The sequence below is a fragment of the Carcharodon carcharias genome, chromosome 2 (assembly GCF_017639515.1).
Source record: "Carcharodon carcharias isolate sCarCar2 chromosome 2, sCarCar2.pri, whole genome shotgun sequence".
Lineage (NCBI taxonomy): Eukaryota > Metazoa > Chordata > Chondrichthyes > Lamniformes > Lamnidae > Carcharodon > Carcharodon carcharias.
The window spans coordinates 172847508-172870483 of record NC_054468.1 but is presented as its reverse complement, the minus strand read 5'-3'; the positions used below and the strand labels follow the sequence as shown (position 1 = coordinate 172870483).

Here is a 22976-nt window from a genome sequence, read left to right as displayed (position 1 = left end):
CCATCTGGCTGGGACACCCCCAAATTGTTATGTCCCGGGTGAGGAGGGATGAACTGGCTTCCTGTCTTTATTCAGCACCCCCCCCCTTCCATTGTCCGCAACAAGATTTAACCTAAAAAGGATCCTTTTGCAGATACCTTTTTCCCAGATCCAATCGTTCTGGTTTTTAAGGAGTCAATTTGATCATACTTTAAGTTAAAGGTAAGCGTAAGTTTATTAACTACTAAAGACAAGAAAGGATAAAACACATGCATGTACGGTCATTCGGGTTAAAAGGTAAGAATTTAGCTTGAAGTAATTGAATATATGTATAAAGAAAAGGTATATGGAACAGTCCTTGACTCTTGGGGAGTAGGTGATTGAGCGTTGCAGCCGTTGTGATTCATGATTCCAGTAGACTAACTCCAATGGATAAGTAGTCAGTTTCGAGGTTCCAGTAGAGTTGACTCCAGTAGACGAATAGTCGGATTCGAGGTTCCAGTAGACTTGACTCTAGTAGACAAATAGTCGGATTCGAGGTCCCAATAGAGTTGAATTTGATCGAAAGGGAGAGAGATCGGAATGCCTTGCTATGGCACATCGAATGGTAAATGCTGAGTTGCTCAGATCCCAGAGGGAAGCTTGAAACAGCTGCCACAACTGTTTTTGCAATTTGTATTTTTATTTTGAGATCCGTGCCTTGAATACACAGGATCTTATAGGTTTTTTTATAAAACTAAGTTAAACATTTATTAATAAAATAAATAATTTTAATCACATACATAGGTCTACAAATTACTATCATGATAACTCCTAGCTCCCCTAATTAATCTAACTCCCAGTTACACCTCTGTTAAGGCAACAGTAAAAACAAAATAGATTTTAACAGACTCAGGCAAAGCACATGATACCCTAAACAAGGATATCCACTGGGCAAAATTTTTACCTTGGTGGGCAGGCACGCGCCCAACCTGCTCAAGCATAAAATGATGCACTTGATGTCAGGCGAGCGTCCCAAAGTCAACACGCAGTCGCACAATACTGCTGTCAGTGTGCATGCGCTGGAGTCAGCAGCGTGCCCGCCAACAATTAAAAGACCTATTAAGGCCATTAAAGGATCAATTAAATAGAATTTTTCATTGTCCATCCAACTTTACGGTTGGTGGGCAGGTGAAAAGGCCAAGAGGCCCTTGCACTTTTTAGGAAACCTCATCCAATGACAGGAGGAGGTTCCCAACATCAAATAAAAATGAAATAAAATGATTCAGATTTAACTTATAACATGTCCCTACTCATGTGACTCTGTTACATAAGGGGACATGTTTTATAACATTTTTCTAATCTTTACTATTTTTTTAAATAACTCTTCATCTCCCTGAGGCAGTTCTGTGCCTCAGGGAGATTCTCAAGCGTGCACATGCGCGAAGTTTGCGCTCGGCCTACTTGCACCCCTGCCCACACAGACAGCACTGAGCACTGCTACTCGCGTTTCACACTGGGTGGGCCTGCCTGTGTGAAATTGCCTTTCGGCCTCGCTCACGGGCGGCAGTTGGCTTCCCAATCTCCCCCGCCAAAACCACCCCACAATAGCTAAATTCTGCCACAGTGAATTCTCTTAGTTTCAGTTCCTTGGTGCTTGGTACATAGAAGCTGGAGGCTTTTCACACTTGTTAGATCTTAGAATTCCTTCTTTCCATATATATTACCTCAATCTTTTATACATATTTCTCCCTTTTTAATGTAAATCCCATTGTTTCAATATGTCTTTGGACTTTACCTTTCTAATAATAAAAATCTTTCACAGTGTCAATTTTATCAGTAAGCTTTGGGAAAAATAAACACACTGTTTGGATTCCTCTGGCTAAGTGTAACATTTCACCCTCTTTTTGAAATTCACGATTACTCTGGTTTATCTTAAAATGCAAATTTTCCTTTTATACCCCATTCTAAAACTTCAACCATGTTTACTTATTTAGCATTTCACCCCTAGTTTCTCTTCTGATACATCAAAGCTTCAGGCCAGCTGTTTTTAATTCAATTAAGTCACACACACACACACACACACACAAACACTATCGAGACCCCTATATTCCTACTTTATAATAAATCCCAATAACCTTCTAAAAATTATTACATTTTCATGACAACCTGCAAAATTGCGATTTGCAGGGGTACTGCGTGTAGCTGTTACTTCTGAGTCAAACTTCTAGCACTTACTCTCTCTCAGAACACTCACCAACAGACAGACACCGGGCAGCTTTTTAGTTCACTTTTAATCCCTTCTTTGTATATTCCAAGTGGGAAGCGAATTCACGAACCTGTCTGGGCATTGATCACAGGATTTCTTGATGAGTTGTTGGTCATTTCCCGTTATGTCCCATTGTCTCAACCGGAGGGAGCAATTAGTTTCTGCATGTCTTTTAGATGTACCTTGTCTGGCAATAGGGTGTGGTTCCAGCCAGTGGCTAGTGTGCATTTTAAAAACTCAGGTCTTATTTTTTAAAGTCCAATATTTCCAGATGCAATTGGGTGTTTTTCTTTCATTATCATGATAATACCAACAGCTAGAGCTGGACAGCACATTTTCAGGGGATGTAATCATCAGCGCATACAAGGGCATGTACCAAGATACATACCTACTCTTTGGTGATGTGATTTTCTGCTTATGTAATTTTCCAAAGAATCATGGAAAGTCTACTATGAACATATTAATTAGGAGTGGGAGTAAGCCACTCTGCCCCTCAAGCACTACAAGAACTTCCCTGAGCTTAGGGTACTTGGATGATTTCCTGATCACAGGATCAACGGAAGCAGAACATTTGGCCAACCTAAAAGAGGTTTTAAAAAGATTTTTGGAGGCTGGTATACATTTGAAAAAGAGAAGTGTACTTTTCAAGCAACTGAAGTCACTTATTTGGGTCATCAAGTGGATGCCCAATGGTTACATCCAGTAGAGGAGAAAGTCAGGGCAATCAAGGAAGTGCCCTCTCCTACCAGTGTCACTGAGCTCAAGTCTTTTTGGGCATGATAAATTATTACAATCACTTCTTGCCTAATTTATCCACAGTGTTAGCCCCTTTACACTTATTACTGAAGAAGAACTGCACATGATCTTGGAAGGCTCAACATGAAGAAGCCTTCATATACGTCAAGAAGCTTTTACACACGTCATGTCTGCTAGTACACTATGACCCATTAAAGTAATTAATACCAACTTGTGATGCATCTCCCTATGAAGTGGGAGCAGTATTGTCACACAAGGTGGAGGAAGGTTCTGAAAGGCCAATAGGATATACCTCCAGAACCCTCTCTGAAGCCGAGAAGGGTTACTCACAACTTGAAAAAGATGGCTCATCTGTAATATTTGGAGTAAAGAAGTTCTTTCAATATTTGCATGGTCAACATTTCACCATAATGTTAGATCACAAGCCACTGCTGGGTTTGTTTAGTGAAGATAAAGCAATCACACCAATAGCCTTTGCTAGAATTCAAAGATGGGCTTTGATTTTGTCAGCATATGAGTACATTTTTATGCACCCTCTGGGTTTGCATATAGCAAATGTAGACGCCCTCAATTCATCTTCCTTTGCCAAGTAGCATTACACATGCTCCAGTACCTCAAGAAGTTGTACTTGTGTTGAATTTTCTGGACTCCTCACCGGTCTGTGCGAAGCAGGTAAAGAATTGGACAAATCAGGATCCAATTTTATCAAGTGTCCGAGAACAGGTATTGCAAGGCTGGTTAAATGCGCAAGACTCTGAAGAGTTAAAACCATTCTATGCCCGTAAACCTGAATTAAGTTGTCAAGATGGTAAGTTGTTGTGGGTAGCAAGAGGCCATTGTCCCTTCGCAAGGAAGAGAACCACTATTGACAGAGCTTCAGAGTGTGCATCCAGGCATTTTGAAAATGAAGATGCTCACACAAAGTTATATCTGGTGGCCAGGTATAGACAGTGATATAGTAAAAATGGTTAAACACTGTCTCCAGTGTCAGCAACAGCAGCCCTTTTCAGCTCCACTGCATCCGTGGGAGTGGCCTTGTTGACCCTGGGCTTGATTACATATAGACTATGTAGATCCATTTTTATGTACCATGTTTTTAGTGATCATTGATGCGCAAAGTGGATGGATGTGTATAAAGTGAGATCACCAACATCATGTGCAACTATTGAAAAGCTGCGCCAATGTTTTAGTGTACATGGCCTACTGGAAGTCATTGTTTCAGATAATGGTCCTGCTTTCACTAGTACAGAATTCCAGAGATTCATGAACCTAAATGGAATTAAACATGTCAAAACAGCACCATATTGTCATCCAATGGGTTAGCAGAAAGAGCAGTGCAAACTTTAAAAACAGATATGAAGAAATTATCCGAAGAAACATTAGAAACACGAATTTCAAGATTTCTTTTCAACTATTGCGTGACTCCTCATGCAACTATGGGTTCAATACTATCTGAATTACTAATGAAATGCCGCCTTCATACAAGATTGAGTCTAGTATTCCCTAACTTAGAGGGGTAGGTGGAGAAGAACCAGAGTAGTCAGAAAGCGAATGATGATGTTCACAGTAAAGATCAAAAATTTACTGTAGGAGAGACAGTTTTTGTGCGAAATTTTGGAACTTGACTGAGATGGGTTCCTGGTATAATCGCCTCTGAAACAGGACCTTTGTCAAACCAAGTGGAAATGGAAAACAGGATTGTTAGGAAACATGTGGATCATCTAAGAAGTAGAGAGACACTTCAACAACCAGTTACTCCACCTGAAATTTAAGTCAAACCTTTGATTCCTGAGGTGCCAGATCGACAAAGAATAGACATAACCTTATGTCCCTGTTGAAGTAAATAATTCTGAACTGCCATTGTCTTAAGAACGTCCCTGATGTTGCAGTTCCCGGTCAAGTCAATCCAATGGAAGAATCTCAAGTCGTAGAATTGCGTCACTCTACCCAAATAGAAAACCACCTCAGAGACTTAATCTATAATTGCATGAACCGTATATATTTGTATATTTGTATATGTTTAAGATATTCTTGTAAATAAGAGGTGAAACAAAATTTAAGGGGGAGGAAGATAGTGATTGTAAGTAAAACCTTTCATACTGTTACCGGGATCATGTGACTGTACTGACGAATCAGTCCGAAGCTTGGGTAACATTAGGGGCAGAGCTTTCTAGCCTTGGTTTTGGTACAGGCATGTAGCTTCATCAGGAGCTCTGTAAATAAAGTTTATTGTTTCTTACAAGAAACCTGACCAGTACACTAGGTTTATTACAGTCATTTATTACACCTTCATGTTGAAGGATGAATCAACCTGCCCAGACCTGGGGGTCCATGCCTGAAATGTTAACTTTTTTTGTTTCCTTCACCGATAGCTAACTGTGTTTCTGTTTGAAAAATATTGTTCATTGGAATTAACATTAAAATGAACTATTGCATGTGCCATAGTCCTAGATGACCATAGGCGGCTCTCTCGTTAGATAGAGGCAACTGGTGGTCAGTTTAACCCGAGGGTCACCGCACCTCAGGCGAGGTTGAGAAGGTGGGGTCTTCAGGGATGACCTCAGCCGATACGGGGAAGTGAACCCGCTCTGTTAGCAACACAAACCAGCCGTCCAGTCAACTGAGCTTTCAAGGCCTAAATGAAGGCTTTGGGCAACACAGGGAAGAGGGATGCTGCAGGATAAAAACAAAGATAAAAACAAAAAAACTGCGGATGCTGGAAATCCAAAACAAAAACAAAAACGGAATTACCTGGAAAAACTCAGCAGGTTTGGCAGCATCGGCGGAGAAGAAAAGAGTTGACGTTTCGAGTCCTCATGACCCTTCAACAGAACTTGAGTTCGAGTCCAAGAAAGAGTTGAAATATAAGCTGGTTTAAGGTGTGTGTGTGGGGGATGGAGAGAGAGAGAGAGAGAGAGAGAGGTGGAGTGGGGGTGTGGTTGTAGGGACAAACAAGCAGTGATAGAAGCAGATCATCAAAAGATGTCAACAACAATAGTACAAAAGAACACATAGGTGTTAAAGTTAAAGTTGGTGATATTATCTAAATGAATGTGCTAATTAAGAATGGATGGTAGGGCACTCAAGGTATAGCTCTAGTGGGGGTGGGGAGAGCATAAAAGATGTAAAAAAAAATAAATTTTTTTTTATATAATGGAAATAGGTGGGAAAAGGAAAATCTATATAATTTATTGGAAAAAAAAGAAAAGGAAGGGGGCAACAGAAAGGGGGTGGGGATGGGGAAGGGAGCTCACGACCTAAAGTTGTTGAATTCAATATTCAGTCCGGATGGCTGTAAAGTGCCTAGTCGGAAGATGAGGTGTTGTTCCTCCAGTTTGCGTTGGGCTTCACTGGAACAATGCAGCAAACCAAGGACAGACATGTGGGCAAGAGAGCAGGGTGGAGTGTTGAAATGGCAAGTGACAGGGAGGTTTGGGTCATTCTTGCGGACAGACCGCAGGTGTTCTGCAAAGCGGTCGCCCAGTTTACGTTTGGTCTCTCCAATGTAGAGGAGACCACATTGGGAGCAACGACTGCAGTAGACTAAGTTGGGTGAAATGCAAGTGAAATGCTGCTTCACTTGAAAGGAGTGTTTGGGTCCTTGGACGGTGAGGAGAGAGGAAGTGAAGGGGCAGGTGTTGCATCTTTTGCGTGGGCATGGGGTGGTGCCATAGGAGGGGGTTGAGGAGTAGGGGGTGATGGAGGAGTGGACCAGGGTGTCCCGGAGGGAGCGATCCCTACAGAATGCCGATAAGGGGGGTGAAGGGAAGATGTGTTTGGTGGTGGCATCATGCTGGAGTTGGCGGAAATGGCGGAGGATTATCCTTTGAATGCAGAGGCTGGTGGGGTGATAAGTGAGGACAAGGGGGACCCTATCATGTTTCTGGGAGGGAGGAGAAGGCGTGAAGGCGGATGCGCGGGAGATGGGCCGGACACGGTTGAGGGCCCTGTCAACAACCGTGGGTGGAAAACCTCGGTTAAGGAAGATGGAGGACATGTCAGAGGAACTGTTTTTGAAGGTAGCATCATCGGAACAGATGCGACGGAGGCGAAGGAACTGAGAAAATGGGATGGAGTCCTTACAGGAAGCGGGGTGTGAGGAGCTGTAGTCGAGATAGCTGTGGGAGTCGGTGGGTTTGTAATGGATATTGGTGGACAGTCTATCACCAGAGATTGAGACAGAGAGGTCAAGGAAGGGAAGGGAAGTGTCAGAGATGGACCTCGTGAAAATGATGGAGGGGTGGAGATTGGAAGCAAAATTAATAAATTTTTCCAAGTCCCAACAAGAGCATGAAGCAGCACCGAAGTAATCATCGATATACTGGAGAAAGAGTTGTGGAAGGGGGCCGGAGTAGGACTGAAACAAGGAATGTTCCACATACCCCAGAAAGAGACAGGCATAGCTGGGGCCCATGCGGGTACCCATAGCCACACCTTTTATTTGGAGCAAGTGCTGCAGGATGCGACTGCGCATGGGCAGTACACCTCACGACGTGGTATTTGGCTGGAGCACAAACTAGCAGAATATGGCTTCAGCCGAGCTGCGCAAAGAGCTGGAAGATTATCTGAATGCGCTGAACATTGAGACTGTTTGTGAGGAACATCCCGAGGTGAGCGACTTCATCCTGAGAAGCGGGTTCGGTCCCGGAACGCGAGCGCCGGCTGAGAGCTGCTGTAAACGCCGCCGGACCTGAAGTGGTGAATGAGCCAGGTCCGCACCTGTGTCAACACCACAGACGACAGCTAAACCCAGGGGAACAGCTTAAACTTCTTAAAATCAAAGGACACTGGGTGTACCGGAAGCTATTCAAATGTTTGTTCATGGTACCACGCTCTTCAAAAAATGCAGCTGTTCTTGTTAATTCAATGAGTTGTTGAATTCAGGAAAAACTGTATTTGCCTCGAGTGTGTTTAGAATGTGGAACTTGCTATTACAAGGAGTAGTTGAGGTGAAAAGCATAGATACATTTTAAGAGAAGTTAGATGAGGGAGGAAGGAATAGAAGGACATGTTGATGAGGTTAGATAAAGGAGGATAGCCAGGAGAAGGCTTGTGTGGATCATAAACACCCATACGGACATGTTGGCCTGTTTCTGTTAATACTTTGTATTACATTGAAGTAAGTTATGTTCTCAACCAGCATAAGCTTGATTAGACTTAAGAGATGCCATAATGCACTTAACAAGTTGATATGTGTTCTATTACATAAGTGTTTTAGTGCCCATTTCCTGAATGCCAGCAGCCAAAGAAAGCATGAGGGTGTGTAGCATTCCCTGAAAAGCAGATAACCAATCACTAAAGCAAAATTTCCAAATATGCCATGGCTGTATTTTATAAGTGAACCTTGCAACAATTTCTTGTTGTCTGTTGCTTTCAAGTAACACTCAAGCATTGAAAAATCAACATCCATAAGTGGGAACAAATTGCCCAAGATAAGAGAGGGTGGTGGGAAAACATCCATGAAGGCACTTATTATGAGGCCCACCTTATTGCTGATGCTCAATATAAACACCAGCTGAGGAAGTCTCACATGAGAAATCAAAATTCATAACTTGGTATATCTGGGATCTACTGGGAATATCTGCAGATATTCATTCTAAGCAAAAATAAATCTCATCAGTCATCAAAGTACACACTGCAGAAAGTGAGATGGTATTTTGTCTGCCTTCAATATTGAAGAATGAACGACAAACTAGTGTCTGCGATTAACAGCTCAATAGATGTAATAACGGGCCTGATGTTTTTTGCTGTAATTGGGAACAGTAGATACAGCTTCTGATTGAATCCCTCCTTAAGTGAGCTGTCACATCCTTTCTTAAGAATTAATTTAAGCTGTCATGGGGTGTTATATTTTCCAGGGTCATTTAAGTTATTTGGCTTATACCACACCAATATATAGTTAAAGATAACATTGCAGCAGTTTTTCTTTTTAATGGAATCTCAAAATTTGTGCATTGTACAATAAAACCAGCCATGAGCTTTATCTATATCTATAATAGGAGCACTCTCATTTCTACCAAATGCTCACCTAGGCTCTACTGAAGAGCTATTTAAAAGCCAGTTACTCATAAAAAGTAAAATTATGTTTAAAACAAATCACTGTGTGTGATTGTTAGGAGGGTAAGTACATTGAAAGCTTTCCCCCTACCCTGTCAAAATTCCCCTTAAATGTTGGTGTTAACAACAACGTATTTATAAAGTGCCATTAAAATAATGAAATGTCCCAAGGCGCTTCACAGGAGCATTATTAAACAAAGCATGACACTAAGCCACATAAGGAGATATTAGATCAGATTACCAAAAGCTTAGTCAAGGAAGGTTTTAAGCAGTGTCTTAAAAGAAGCAAGCAAAGTTGTGGGGTGGGGTGGGGTTGGGGGGTTGGGGGGGGGGGAGGTGGGGGGTGCTGGGGGGGTGCGGTGGGTGGGTAGATTTCCAGAACTTATGGCCTAGGCAACTGAAGGCACAGCCACCAATGGTGGAGCAATTATTATTGAGGATGCACAAGAGGCCACAATTAAAGGAGTGCACATATTTCAGAGGATTGTGAGGTTGGAGATAGGGAGGGGTAAGACCATAGAGGGATTTGAAAATAAGGATGCAAATTTTAAATTCAGGATGCTGGTTGACTGGGAGGCAATGAAGCTCAGCAAGCACAGATGATAAGGGAACAGGAGTTGCTGCGAGTTAAGACATGCACAGCAGAGTTTTGGATGACCTCAAGTTTATGAATGGTGGAATGTGGGTGACCAGCCTGGAGTGCATTGGAATAATTGAATCTCGAGGTAATGAAGACGTGGGTGAGGGTTTCCACAGCAGATGAGCTGAGACAGGGACAAAGTAGAGTGATCTTATGGAGATGGAAATAGGCGGCCTTAGAGGTGATATGAATATGAGGTTGGAAGGTCATCTCAGTATCAAACATGACACCAAAGTTGCGAATGGATGGGTTTAATTTCAGGTTGTTGCCATGGAGAGGGATGGAGTTGGTAGTTAGGAAATGGAGTTTGAAGCAATGTAGTTTTCAATAAAATGCTGAATACTATTGAAAAGATTAAATTAAACTAGTTCATCTCTTGTGGCATTTCATAGTCAGAGAATACAGTCTCTTACTGTTTCTGTTGCTTTTCTGTTGCTGGTTCTCTGAGTGTCAACTTTTCTGCTCATCTCTTTTGCACTTTCTGCTTCTTTCTCCCTAAACTCTTTTTGCTTCTAACTGCCCTCTTCACCATTCCTCTTGTTATCTTCTTTCCTTTGGGCTGGGTGGTGTTGCAGGAGAAGTTACCACCAAGAACTGCAGGCTGCATTATTCTTTCGAAATTGAGGAAAATGTGGCCTGCAGCCCCAGGCAATCCCCTCCTGCCCCATCGCTTATTCTACCTCACTTCCAATCTACTCATTTGCCCTCCCATTGATGCTTTTTATATGAATGGAAGAATGAGTTTCTGTGAACTATTCATTGTCATGAACTCTTATCTGTTATATCTCCCATTGACCCTGGTCATTTTCAGTCCGTTGATTGGAATGAACCACCTTGATGAGGAGGAAAGAGTGTGACTGTGAAAAATGGCTGGGTAACTGCAGAGAGGAGGTTTGGTGCTGGCAGTGCTTTGGGGATTGCACAAGGGTTTTGATGGAAAGCTTGTAATGCTGGAAGCACATCTCAACTAAAATGTGCCTTGATGAGGCTGTTGCAGGCTTCTCTGCCAGGCAGGTCTGCAGCTGCAGGTACCAACGGCATATCTGGCTTCTCCACATCCTCCTCCTCCAAGGATGTTAGGAATTCTCCATTTTCCCCGATGCCACTCCAATTCTGTCTGCTGTGCCGTGTTATGAAGAGCACAGCAGACCACAACGATCCTTGTGTACGTTCTAGGTACTGTTGAACTTAAATTCCAATTTTGTTCATTTGAGACTTTAACCACAAAGGCAACAGTTTGGTGAAGTAACTGAGGAAACTTTTTAATAAATTATAAATTAATACTTATCACAGCATGGCAGTAGCTTTACAGGCATATTATGGTTCTTGCTTCCTGGTTGAGCTTTGGACACAGGTTGACACTTGGCCTGTGTTCTCTCCCTGTCACTTTTGGGGTCTTCTGCTTCCCTGTGGACAACAGGCTCTGTAGCTTCAGTTTCAAACTTGGTCCGTGCCTTGGTCACTGAAAGCTGCTGCTTATTAACCCTTTCCAAGCCACAACCCACAGTGTGATCAATTATGTTTTTGCATTCTGATTGGCTTACAAGAGGCAAGGCTATTTCCTAATTGGCTTAAGGGATGCGTGATCAATCTGTAATTGGCCCCAGTGGGTGATGGTCATCGACTGATGCCACCACCCAATATCCCCTGACTGGCTTTTTAAAATGTCAATTACTTGTAGGACCATCCTCCTCTTTAGTGTTTGTTTCTGTCACTTTTATGACATCTTGCTAAGATAAAAGGATGTTTAATGATATCTTCCTTGCCCATTTGTTTAGTATAGGGGAAGTATACTATCATGCCCTCATGAAAGATACCTTGAGCTCATCGTCTCAGACTTTGTTTAATTGTTGCAGGTTCCTCATTGAATCAAAACTTCTATCAGCGACTGTTTGTTTTAAAGGCCATTTGCTAGGTGATGTTTTTCTCTCTGTGGTTGTTGGTAATTAGAATGAGTTCCTTTACTTATAAAACAAAGGATAGAATGGTAAAGTTGCTTTTTAACCTTAAAACTACGTAGGCCTGATACAAAGGGTTGCAAAGTACTAAAAAATACAACATTTTACAAAGTAGGTAGTACTTAAAAGTTATACAGAGTGTGTATAAAATGTAAATGCATAGCAATAATCAGTGATTAAATGTCAGGTAGTTTTGAGTGGTAAAAGTCTGAAAGGATTATACAGTTACAAAGCTAGCCACACACTGTTACAAAAATTAACTCTAGTACAAAGAATACATTGAGCCAAATGTAATAGCTTTTTCCTAAAACACTATGAATTTAAACTAATTTAATGTTGTTATTCTTTAACAGAAATACCTGGAAAAACTCAGCAGGTCTGGCAGCATTGGCGGAGAAGAGCAAAGTTGACGTTTCAAGTCCTTATGACCCTTCAACAGAACTAAGTAGAAATAGGAAAGGGGTGAAATATAAGCTGGTTTAAGGCTGGGCGCGGTGGGGGGAAGAAGGGGTGGGGGGGTTGTTGGGACAAGCAAGCAGTGATAGGAGCAGATATCACCACCTTCAACGCCTCTGTTCTTTTGTCTGTGACATCTTTTGGTTATCTGCTCCTATCACTGCTTGCTTGTCCAACAAACGCCCCCCTCAAACCAGCTTATATTTCACCCCTTTCATATTTCTACTTAGTTCTGTTGAAGGGTCATGAGGACTCGAAACGTCAACTTTGCCCATCTCCGCCAATGCTGCCAGACCTGCTGAGTTTTTCCAGGTATTTCTGTTTTTGTTTTGGATTTCCAGCATCCGCAGTTTTTTGTTTTTATCTCTGTTATTATTCTTTCCTCCTTGCTATACAATAAATCCCTCCTAACTTACCTGTGCTGATAACACTGGATTTTGATAAGGTTTTACGATGTGAGGGGATGTAAACTTGCCCATTCAGCCATGAAGGCTGCAAGTTCTCACAATATGGTTCTAAGACATGGAAGTAAGTACAACAAGAGCCTCTTCAGTAGTTGCTTTGTAATTAACACATCAGTGTGTTACCTTCATTCTGCCTAAAGTCCCATGGTTCACTTCTCTGTCAAATGAAGCTAAGCAGAGTCACATGATATTAAATGCTGAAGTCCTCTATTGGTTACAGATTAAAAGGATAATTGGATAAAGGATAAAAGGTTAATTGATTAATATACTTTAATTGTGTGATCTAAATTAAAACTAATCATTAAACATCAATTTCCCTACCCTGGAGACCCTTGCTGGGGCATATTGAAGGGCACCTCCAGATCTGTCAAGGCAACAGAATCTCATATTGAGAAAACCAATCTCTTGCTCTATTCCAGGGATCTGCTAGCGACTTTAATTTTGAAAAATACCTGATAAACTGTTAAAATCTAAAGAAATTATTGCAGCAATTTAACTGATTAAATGACACTGAAGTACCTTTGGAAATTGAGCAAACAGCATATGCTTGGACTACACTGTCAGCTTTCAAATGTAAACCCAGGCTTTAGAAGAAACTGAGGCTCTCAAGTCAAAGCATGGACAAAGGCATTAGAAGTCAAAAATCATGGTACTTTTAAAATTCACACAGAATACAAGAATTAGGAGCAGGATTAGGCCATTTGACCCCTCAAGCCATTTGATAAGATCTTGGCTGATCTGATTATAGCCTCAACTCCATTTTCCTGTCTGTCCTCCATAACCCTTGATTCCCTTGTCAAGCAAAAAATCCATACTTGATTAAATGACCCAGCCTGCACTGCTCTCTGGAGAAGAAAATTCCACAGACTAATAATCTGAAAGAATAAATGTTCACTCACCTCAGTCTTAAATGGGAGTCCCTAATTTTTAAACTATGTCCCTTAGTTCCAGACCTCTCTGCATCTACCCTGTCAAATCCTCTCAGGAATCCTATATGTTTCAATAAAATCGCCACTCATTCTTTTAAACTCTGACTGGTTTAAGTCCAACCTGCTCAACCTTTCCTCATAAGCTAACCCCTACATCCTAGGAATCAGTCAAATGAAATTCATTCTCAAGATGTGGGTGTGATTGGCAAGGCTGGCATTTATTGCCCTTTCCTAGTTGCCATAAGAAGGTGGTGGTGCACCATTTTTTTGAACCACAACTGCATAAAATTTACAGCTCAGAAACAAGCCATGTGGCCCAACTGATCCATGCCAGTGGTTACGAACTTCTTTGTCATGATTTGATACAACTGAATGGCTTGTTAAGCCACCTCAGAGGGTGATTAAGAAGCAACCACATTGGTGTGTGGGATTGGAGTCACATATAGGTCAATCTGGGTAATGATGACAAATTAAGTGGACCAGTGGGTTTCTGCATCAATCTAACGGTATCATAGGGCAGAATCTTTGGCTCGGCAAGTGGGGGTGGGGTCTGCTCGCCAAGGTGTAAAATGACGTGCGGTGAAGTCGGGTGTGCATCCCAATGTCACCGTGTGTCATTCAGATTTTCAGTTCGGTGGGCATGCAGCCGACTTGGATGCGCACCCGTTGAACTGTCAAAGGCCTGTTAAGGCCAGTTAACTATCAATTGAAATAATTAACTGAGTTGTCCGTCCAACCTTAAGGTTGGCGGGCAGGCGAAGAGCCCAGGCATTTATCATGAAACCTCGTCCGTGGGCGGGATGTGGTGTCATCAAGGTTTTTAAAGTCTAGTAAAAAAAATTTTAATAAAATTAATAGATGTCCCAGCTCATGCGACAGTTTCACATGAGGGAACATGTCTTAAAAAATTTTTTTTCCTTTATTAAATTTTTTCAACTCAAACTAATCTCCTTGAGGCAGCTCTGTGCCTTGGAGATTTCTGTGTGCTTTTGCGTGCATGCATGAAAGAGTGCAGGCCCTGACTCAGGCAACTCCCTCACGCCCGCACAGGGAGCGCTCAGCGCTTCCGGGTGCACGCCGGGTGGGCCTTAACTGGCCGGCCCAAGTAAAATGGCAGCGCCCAGCCGATCAGGCAGCGATTGGCTGCGCACACACCTGTGCCCGCTCCCGCTCCTGAAAATTCTCCCCATGGTGATTTTTGCCGATACAAACTTCTTGTTTCTAGTTCTTTTAAAATTTAATTCAAACTCTCAAACTGCCATGATGGGATTTGAATTTACACTCTCTTGATTATTAGTCCAGTAACATAATCACTGCATTCCAATATTAATTAAAAGGCTTTAGAGGTTTCAGTTGATGAGAACAAATGGTGGCAATAATTTTTTTCAGAACGAATTTGAGTGATTTGCGGACAAAAGATAATATGGCGCCACGTTGTGGTGGTACTGGGAATCATGACAAACCAGAGATGTGATTAACATTGGAAACCTTGAGTGCATTGACAGGAATTGTAATGAAACGTAACAGATTAGCTCAGACTCTTTTCCAGTGGAATTTCCACAGGAAATTATTACATAGCACTTTTGAGGGACCAAACAAGAATCTTAATATAAAATTGGTTGATCTTCCCAGCAGTGCACATGGGTATTCAAGAGCAAGTGTAACTTTCAGGTGAAGTAGGTTTGGGACAGGCGATTATTGGATTAGGGTTCACAGACTCATTTTTAAAAGTTCTGCATTCTATTCTTATTTATATATTTCCTTTCATAAATTCCTGTGTCCATATTTATAATGGAAGCTTGTCATGCTGTAATTACACACTCTTTCCAGCCCCTCAATGAGAATAAAACTGTTATTACATGTAACTGGTTTACTTAGGCTATTTCCATTATAAAGATTAATATGAAAATGTTATACTGGAAATTAGTTGACAAACAATTATATATATTATATGTAATTCATTAAGCTTGTTTGTAGAACTATTTTGTTTCGAAATTTGAATGTTGCATCATACAAAGCCTAGATTATTTTTAATTATAGAATTTTTTTTTGTAGGTATTCACAGTTGAAGCCATGATGCCTTATGTACAACACCTTAAAGGGGCACACAGTAAGAACTTGTTTCTTAAAGACAAGAAGAAAAAAAGCTTATGGTTAGTGACAGTCTTATACAACAGACAAGTCAACTTGAATGACCTAGCAAAGAAGCTGGGTTGTGGAAGTGGAAATCTGCGCTTTGCAGATGAAGGGACAATGCTGGAAAAATTAAAAGTTGGTCAAGGTTGCGCAACACCACTTTCTCTGTTTTGCGATAAACAAGGGGATGTAAAATTTGTGTTGGATTCAAACTTTGTGGATGGAGAACATGAAAGACTCTATTTTCATCCAATGATTAATTCAGCCACGATGGGTATTAAGCCTGTAGACTTCCTGCATTTTGTAAAGGAAACAGGACATGAACCTACAATTCTAAATTTTGATTAAAATAGAAACCAAAGCTTGGATAAACAGACTTGCAGCTGGCTAGATGTATTCAAGTTTTACAGTAACATTTTTGAAATTCCCATTGCTTTCATTGTAGTAAATACTTCCTCTAAATGTTTTAAAAGTTTTAACATGGGTTCCCATCTTTGTATTGATGGAAGAGTGCCACTGTTTCAAATGTATTGATTACCTGCTATATCATGTCTTTTACCACCAACTGTATAATTATATCAGATGGCGAGAATTGCTTACAATGTATTTAAAAGATATTTTCCTTTTCCATTTTAAATGTTCATTGCACAAAGTTTTGCGAAAGTTTTCCATGCGATGAGATATCAGCGCTGGAAAAATAAACAAATTTCTATTTTGAATATATAGTCTTTGCTTCAAGCAGATTAAACATAACTCTTTCCAAACATCTGCTTCTGCTCCAAAATCAGTAAAGCATCTCCTAGAGAACCAAAATAAGGGAAAAATCTACTTGACCTTGTCCTCACCAATCTACCTCTTGCAAATTCATCAGTATTGGTAGGAATGACCACTGCATAGTCCTTGTGCAGACGAAGTCCCTTCACACTGAGAATACCCTTCATTGTGAAGTGTGCCTCTTATCAATGTGCTAAATGGCCTAGATTCAGAACAGATCAGGCAAATCAAACCTGAGCAACTGTGAGGTGTTGTGATCTATCAGCAATGACAAAATTGTATTCCACAGTCTGTAAAATCATTCTACTATTACCAGCAAGCCAAGGGATCAACACTGGTTCATTAAGGAGTGTAAGAGAGCATAACAGGAGCAGCATCAGGTATACCTCAAAATGCAGCAACAATCTAGTCAAGTTATAACGCAGGACAAATATGCTAAACAACAGAAGCAGCATGTATATATAGAACTAAGTGATTGCAAGACCAACGACTATGAAGTCCTATGACATACCATTGTGAATGGTGTGGACAATTAAACAACTACACAGAGGAGAAGGCTTCACCAACATCCCAGTCCTGAATGTAACTCCATGCACCAGTGCAAAGGGCAATGATAACGTGTTTACAACCATCCTAGCTAGAAGTATCAAGTGGACGATCCATCATGGCTAAACAAAACGAGTGAAAACCATTCACTGACTCATTCCTCAGGGCAGTGCCTTGACCAATCAGGATTAAGCTTCCTGGTTCAAATTTCAAACAATGTATGGCAGTTAACTGTCAGTCACCATCACAGGTGCATTCTCCATGACAATGCCTCTACCAATCAGAGTCCACTTGCCAACCATTCAGCACTCTCTTCTCATATAGTATAATTTGTTTGTTTTCCCCTTATTGACATTCTTGCAAAATGTCCAATGAATGCAAGATGAAAAGCTTCAACATGTCTCTTTTTTGTTTAAGTTTGGATCAAGGCTGTAATGAGGTCAGAAGCTGAGTGGCCCTGGAGGAACCCAAAATTAGCATCAGTGTGCAGGTTATTGCTGAGAAGATGCCTCTTGATAGCACTGTCAATGACACCTTCCATCACTTTGCTAATGATTGAGAGCAGTCATTGGTCAGGTTGGATTTGTCTTTTTATAGACCAGATATACCTGAGCAATTTTCCATATTGCCAGGTAGATGCCAGTGTTGTAGCTGTTCTAGAACAGCTAGCTAGGGGCATGGCTAATCTGGAGCACAGGCCTTCAGTACTATTGATGGAATGTTGTCAAGGCTCACAGTCTTTGCAGTATCCAGTGCCTTCAGCTGTTCCTTGATACAATGTAGAGTGAATCAAATTGGCTGAAGACTGGCATCTGTGATACTGGGGACCTCAGGAGGAGGCCAAGATGAATTATCTATCCAGCACTTCTGGCTGAAGATGGTTGCAAGTGCTTCAGCCTTCTCTTTTGCACTGATGTGCTGGGATCCCCATCATTGAGGATGGGAATATTTGTGGAGCCTCCTCCTCCTGTTATTTGTTTAATTGTCCACCAAAATTCACGACTGGATGTGGCAGTACTGTAGAGTATAGATCTGATCAGTTATTGTGGAATTGCCAAGCCCTGTCTATTATTGTTGCTTATGCTGTTTGGCATGCAAGTCGTCCTGTGTTTATAGCTTCACCAGATATTGACACCTCATTTTGAGGTATGCCTGGTGCTGCTCTTGCCATGCCCTCCTGCACTCTTCATTGAACCAGGGTTGATTCCCTGGCTTAATGGTAATGGTAGAGGTGGGGATATGCCGGCCCCATGAGGTTACAGATTGTGGTTGTATCTAATTCTGCTGCTGCCAATGACGCACAGCACCTCATGGATGCCCAGTTTTGAGCTGCTAGATCTGTTCTAAAGCTATCCCATTTAGCATAGCGCTAATGCCACAGAATATGATAGGTAGTATCCTCTGTGTGAAGACAGGACTTAGTCTCCACAAGAACTGTGCAGTGGCTACTCCTACCAATGGTATCGTGGACAGATGCATCTGTGACGGGTAGATTGGCAGGGGGAGGTCTAGTAAGTTTCCCTTTATTGTTGGTTTCCTCTCGATTTGGCGCAGTCCCAGTCTGGCAGATATGTCTTTCAGCGCCTGGCCATCTTGGCCAGTAGTGGTGCTACTATCAGGAAGCATGGAGTGATCCATGGACACTGTGCTTTGTGAACTGCATGAGTGCTAAGTCAGGAATTTTGTGCAGGTAGGAATTCAGTGCAGAGGCGCAAGGAGATACAGCTTTTTATACCTTTTTATTTCAACCTCCATCCATGGTTAATGATAGCATTAGATTAACCATGAGAGGCTCAATATGTTTCAAAAAATTGTGTTAAGTCTGAGGATTGGGAGTGTTTTAGAAACCAGCAAAGGGCCATCAAAGAGTGTTCTTTTTGTCTGCAAGCTAGGAGATGGTAACTTTTTAGCTAACTAAATTAATCTTTAATTGAATGAATAAAGAAGGTTAGATAAAAATGGCTGGTATGTGGTGTGCCATGACTGCAACATGTGGGAATCTGGAATGCATTGTAATTCTGGGCAAACATATCTGTGGTAATCTTGAGCAACTTCAGCTCAGTTGCTGAGTGGAGTCTGAATTGCAGACATTGAGGAGCATCAGGGAGGGAAAAGATTACCTGGACACTTTGTTCCTGGAGGCAGTCATACCCCTTAGGTTAGGTAAATCTTTAGCGTTGATCAATGGTCAGGAATAGAAGACTGTGACTGCAAGTCAAGCAGGTATGGGATCCAGCATGTAGTGATGCAGGAGTCTCAGCCCTTGACTTTGACCAACGGGTACAAGGTACTTAGTACTTGTGTGGATGAGAACAAGGACTATAGGGTAGATGAGCAAACTGACCATGGCACCATGGCGCAGGAAGCCACTCAACTGGGGGAATGAAAAAGAAATGCAGTAATGATAGCAGACAGTGTACTCAGGGGAATAAACACTGCAGCTGCGATTGGGTATTCCAAAGGTTTTGTTTTCTATTGGGTACCTGCTTAAGGAAATTTTCTCACAGCTGGAGATAAACTTGGAGAGGAAGGGGGAGAATCCAGTTCTTGTGGTCCACATAGGAACCAATGACATAGGTAGAACTAGGAATGATATTCTGCCGAGAGGGTTTGAGGAGCTAGGTTCTGTTAAAACCCAGAACCTCAAAGATTATTTCTAGATTGTTACCTGAAACACATGCCAATTGGCATTGTTATCAAGCAGATTAGAGAATGAAACATGTGGCTCAGGTTGGTGTGGGAAGAAGAGGTTTTGATTCCTGGGTCACTCACCAGTATTCGGGAAAGAGGGGGCTGTTCCATTGGAATGGGCTCCACTTAAACTGGGCTGGGACCAGTGTCCTTGTGATTTGTATAACTAAGGCTATAGATAGTGCTTTAAACTAACAGGGTATTGGGTGTGGTGGGGGGCTGGGTGTGATGTATGAGAATTTGGGCGGAGGAAGAATTAGAAATCCAAAGAGAAAAGTAGAGGCAATAGAACAGTGTAGGGGTAAAGGACAAGCAGAGTGAGACAGGAAGGGACAGAGCCTAATGGTAATCGTGCATAAGTGAATAAGGTCCATGAAGAGAATAGTAATAAAAAAAATTGAAGACTCTTTAGCTGAATGCACGAAGCGTCCGAAATAAGATAGTGGCACAAATAGAGATAAATGGTTTAGATCTAAACGCCGTTACAGAGACATGGTTACTAGGTGACCAAGGTTGGGAAATAAATATTCTAGGGTACACAACATTTCAAAAAGACAGATGGAAAAGGAGGAGGATAAAAGATGACATAAAGATATTAGTGAGAAAGGATCTTGGCTCAGAAGATCAGGTAGTAGAATTAGTTTGGGTGGAGTTTAGGAATAGCAAGAGTCAGAAAATGCAGGTGGGAATAGTTTATGGGCCCTCTAACTGTAGTTATACCACAGATTAGAGCATTAAACAAGAAATTATTCGACCTTGTAACATTTGTAGATGAAGATTAAAATCATCTGTTCAATAAAAATACATTCCATTAAAAAAACAAAAACTCATCAAGAAAGATCCATCCGTGCCTTACTAAGGAGATTAAGGACAGCATTAGATTAAATGATGAGGCTTGTAATGTTTTGAAAAATAGTGGTAAGTTTGAGGATTGGGAGTGTTTTAGAGACCAGTAAAGGGCCATCAAAAAAGTGATTAAAAAAGGGGAACAAATAGAATGAGCGTAAACTAGCAAGGACCAATCAAATAGGCAAAGGTGATCTGAAAGATAAATACTTTCATGACAATGGGGGTGTGGGGGAAGAGTGGTCAGGTCGCACCTCCTGAGGTTGGGCCTTGGGTTTGGGAGGGGAGTCGGGCCTCCATGGGGATTGGGCCTCAGTGGTTCAGGTTTCAGTGGGGCAGGTGTTGGGCCTCAGGGGAAGGATGGGTCTGGGCTTTGGGGATATCGGGTCAGATCAGGGTCAAACCGGTCAGATCAAGGTCAAACCAGGCCAGGGTTGTCGGGCTGGGCTTTGAGGGGGGTGGTGGGGCAGAGAGTCAGACCTGATGAGGAGGTAAATGTTAACAGTCAGGCCTGATGGGGGAGGAGAGGGAGAGAATCGGGCTTGGTGGAGGGGAAAGGGTAACAGTCGGACCTGGCGGGAAGAAGGGTTGAGAGTTGGGCCTGGCAGCAGAGGAAGAGTCGCCATGAGGGTGGGGGGAGCCCAGTGCAGGGGTAGCCCTGGGGGGGTCAGGGGTGGGTGGGAATCCCATGGGGGGGAGTAGGGAGTAGATTGTGGGGCAAGGGGCATCCTCTGGGGTGTTAGGGGCTTGGGGGAGTCCAGTGGGAGGTCAGTTTGAGCCTATTCAATAGTTATCTAGAAGTTAGAACAGGTTTTAATTCTAACTTTTTCTGGGTAACTATTGATGTAACCCAGTGAGAACCATCTGAAGTTTGCGCTTTAAATAGCATTTTTGAATGGTTCCCACTGTACCACCACCACCACCAACCTCGCCACCCCCCCAACCTCAAACCCCCAATACGTTTGTGGCAGAGTCATGTGCATGAGGATCCACCATGCACATGTTCCTCTTGGGCCCAGTAAGCTGCAGGCCTCCAGCAACATCATCTCCTAGAATGTCCACAATGAGGCATTAAAGGTAAGTCTGCATTTCTGCACATCATACTTGTCCAGGAGTGTTCTGGGATCGGCATAATGGTAAATTGGTCATGCGGGGACAATTCCAGTCAGGCCTTACTTTGCTAGCTATTACATGATGCAAATCGGGCTCACGCCAGTCTCCAGCAGGATTCACGATCCACCATAGTGGACACCATCAGATGATCCCGCTGTGATTTCACACCAGTGTGAACCTGAATTCTCTCTTCTTACCTGCCATGAAGCCTGCAGCAACGGGAGTGGAAAATTCCAGCTTAAATCTAGAATTGCGCCCTCTCTTGTTGGGCTTGTTACCTGCTGGCTATAAACTGCATTCTCTTGAATGCAGTTCAAGAATTTTGTGCCCTTCACACTGTTCATATCCCAATTGATAGGGTAGTTGAAGTACCCAATTATTACTGCCCTATTGTTTTTACGCTCAGAAATTTGCCTACGCATTTGCTCTTCTAACGGCCTTCCACTATTTGGGGGTCTATGGTACACTCCTAGCAATGTGGTTGCCCCTTTTTTTATTTCTCAGCTCAACCCATATGGTCTCATTTGATGCTTTGTTTAGTATATATCCTTCCTCACACCTGTAATTGTTTCTTTAACCAATAACACTACACCCCCACCTTTTTCATTCCCCTCTCTATCCTGCCTGAAAACTCTATATCCAGGAATGTTGAGCTGCCATTTTTGCCTCTTTAAACCAAGTTTCTGTTATAGCAATGTTATCATGCTGCTGTGTAACTGTCTGTGCCCTCAGCTCATCAACTTTATTTGCTAAACATCTTTGGATTTACATATAACCTTTCAGTACTGCCAAATTCCTGCTGTACATTTTTTAACCTGTGTTTCTTCTGTCTTTCAGTGTCACTCACTAATTCTCCATCTCCCATTCCCTGCTCTGAATTTGGCCTCAGGTTCCCAGCCCCCTGCCAATCTAAACCGCACCCACCCCAGACAGCACCAGCCCATCTCCCCGTGAGGATATTTGTCCCAGTCCTGTTCAGGTGTAGTCCGGCTTGTACAGGTCCTATCTTCTCGGGACTGGGTTCCAATACCTCATAAATCTGATATCCTCCCTCCTATACCAGTTTTCCAGCCATGTGTCCAATTCTCTTATTTCTATACTCACTTGCACGTGGGACTGGGAGTAATCTTGAGATTACTGCTTTAAAGGTCCTGCTTTTCAGTCTCATTCCTAGCTCCCTAAAATCTGCTTTCAGGACCTCATCCCCTTTCCTACTTAAGTCATTGGTACCAGAAGAATGTCCTGCAGCCAGTGACATCCCTGACCCTGGCACCAGGGAGGCAACATACAATTCTGGAGTCACATCTACAGCCACAGAAATGCCTGCTGTTCCCCCAACTAATGAATCCCCCATAAATACTGCTATTCCCCTCTTCTTCCGCT

The 22976-nt window shown here is 42.3% G+C and overlaps 1 protein-coding gene across 1 annotated transcript; it reads left to right on the top strand.

The window, feature by feature from the left end:
• The first annotated feature begins 7458 nt into the window (after nucleotides 1-7458).
• prorsd1 (prolyl-tRNA synthetase domain containing 1) lies at nucleotides 7459-16342 on the top strand. The gene is made up of 2 exons (XM_041180536.1): nucleotides 7459-7593; nucleotides 15543-16342. The coding sequence occupies exons 1-2, from the start codon at nucleotides 7510-7512 to the stop codon at nucleotides 15969-15971; spliced, it is 513 nt and encodes a 170-aa protein (XP_041036470.1). The 5' UTR covers nucleotides 7459-7509; the 3' UTR covers nucleotides 15972-16342.
• Nucleotides 16343-22976: the final 6634 nt, after the last annotated feature.

What these genes read in the sequence shown, in the direction of transcription:
- prorsd1 (XM_041180536.1), top strand. Translation starts at nt 7,510, where the DNA reads ATGGCTTCAGCCGAGCTGCGCAAAGAGCTGGAAGATTATCTGAATGCG. An exon ending in TTTGTGAGGAACATCCCGAG is followed by an intron (nt 7,594 to 15,542) that starts GTGAGCGACTTC and finishes TTTTTTTTGTAG; the next exon opens with GTATTCACAGTTGAAGCCAT.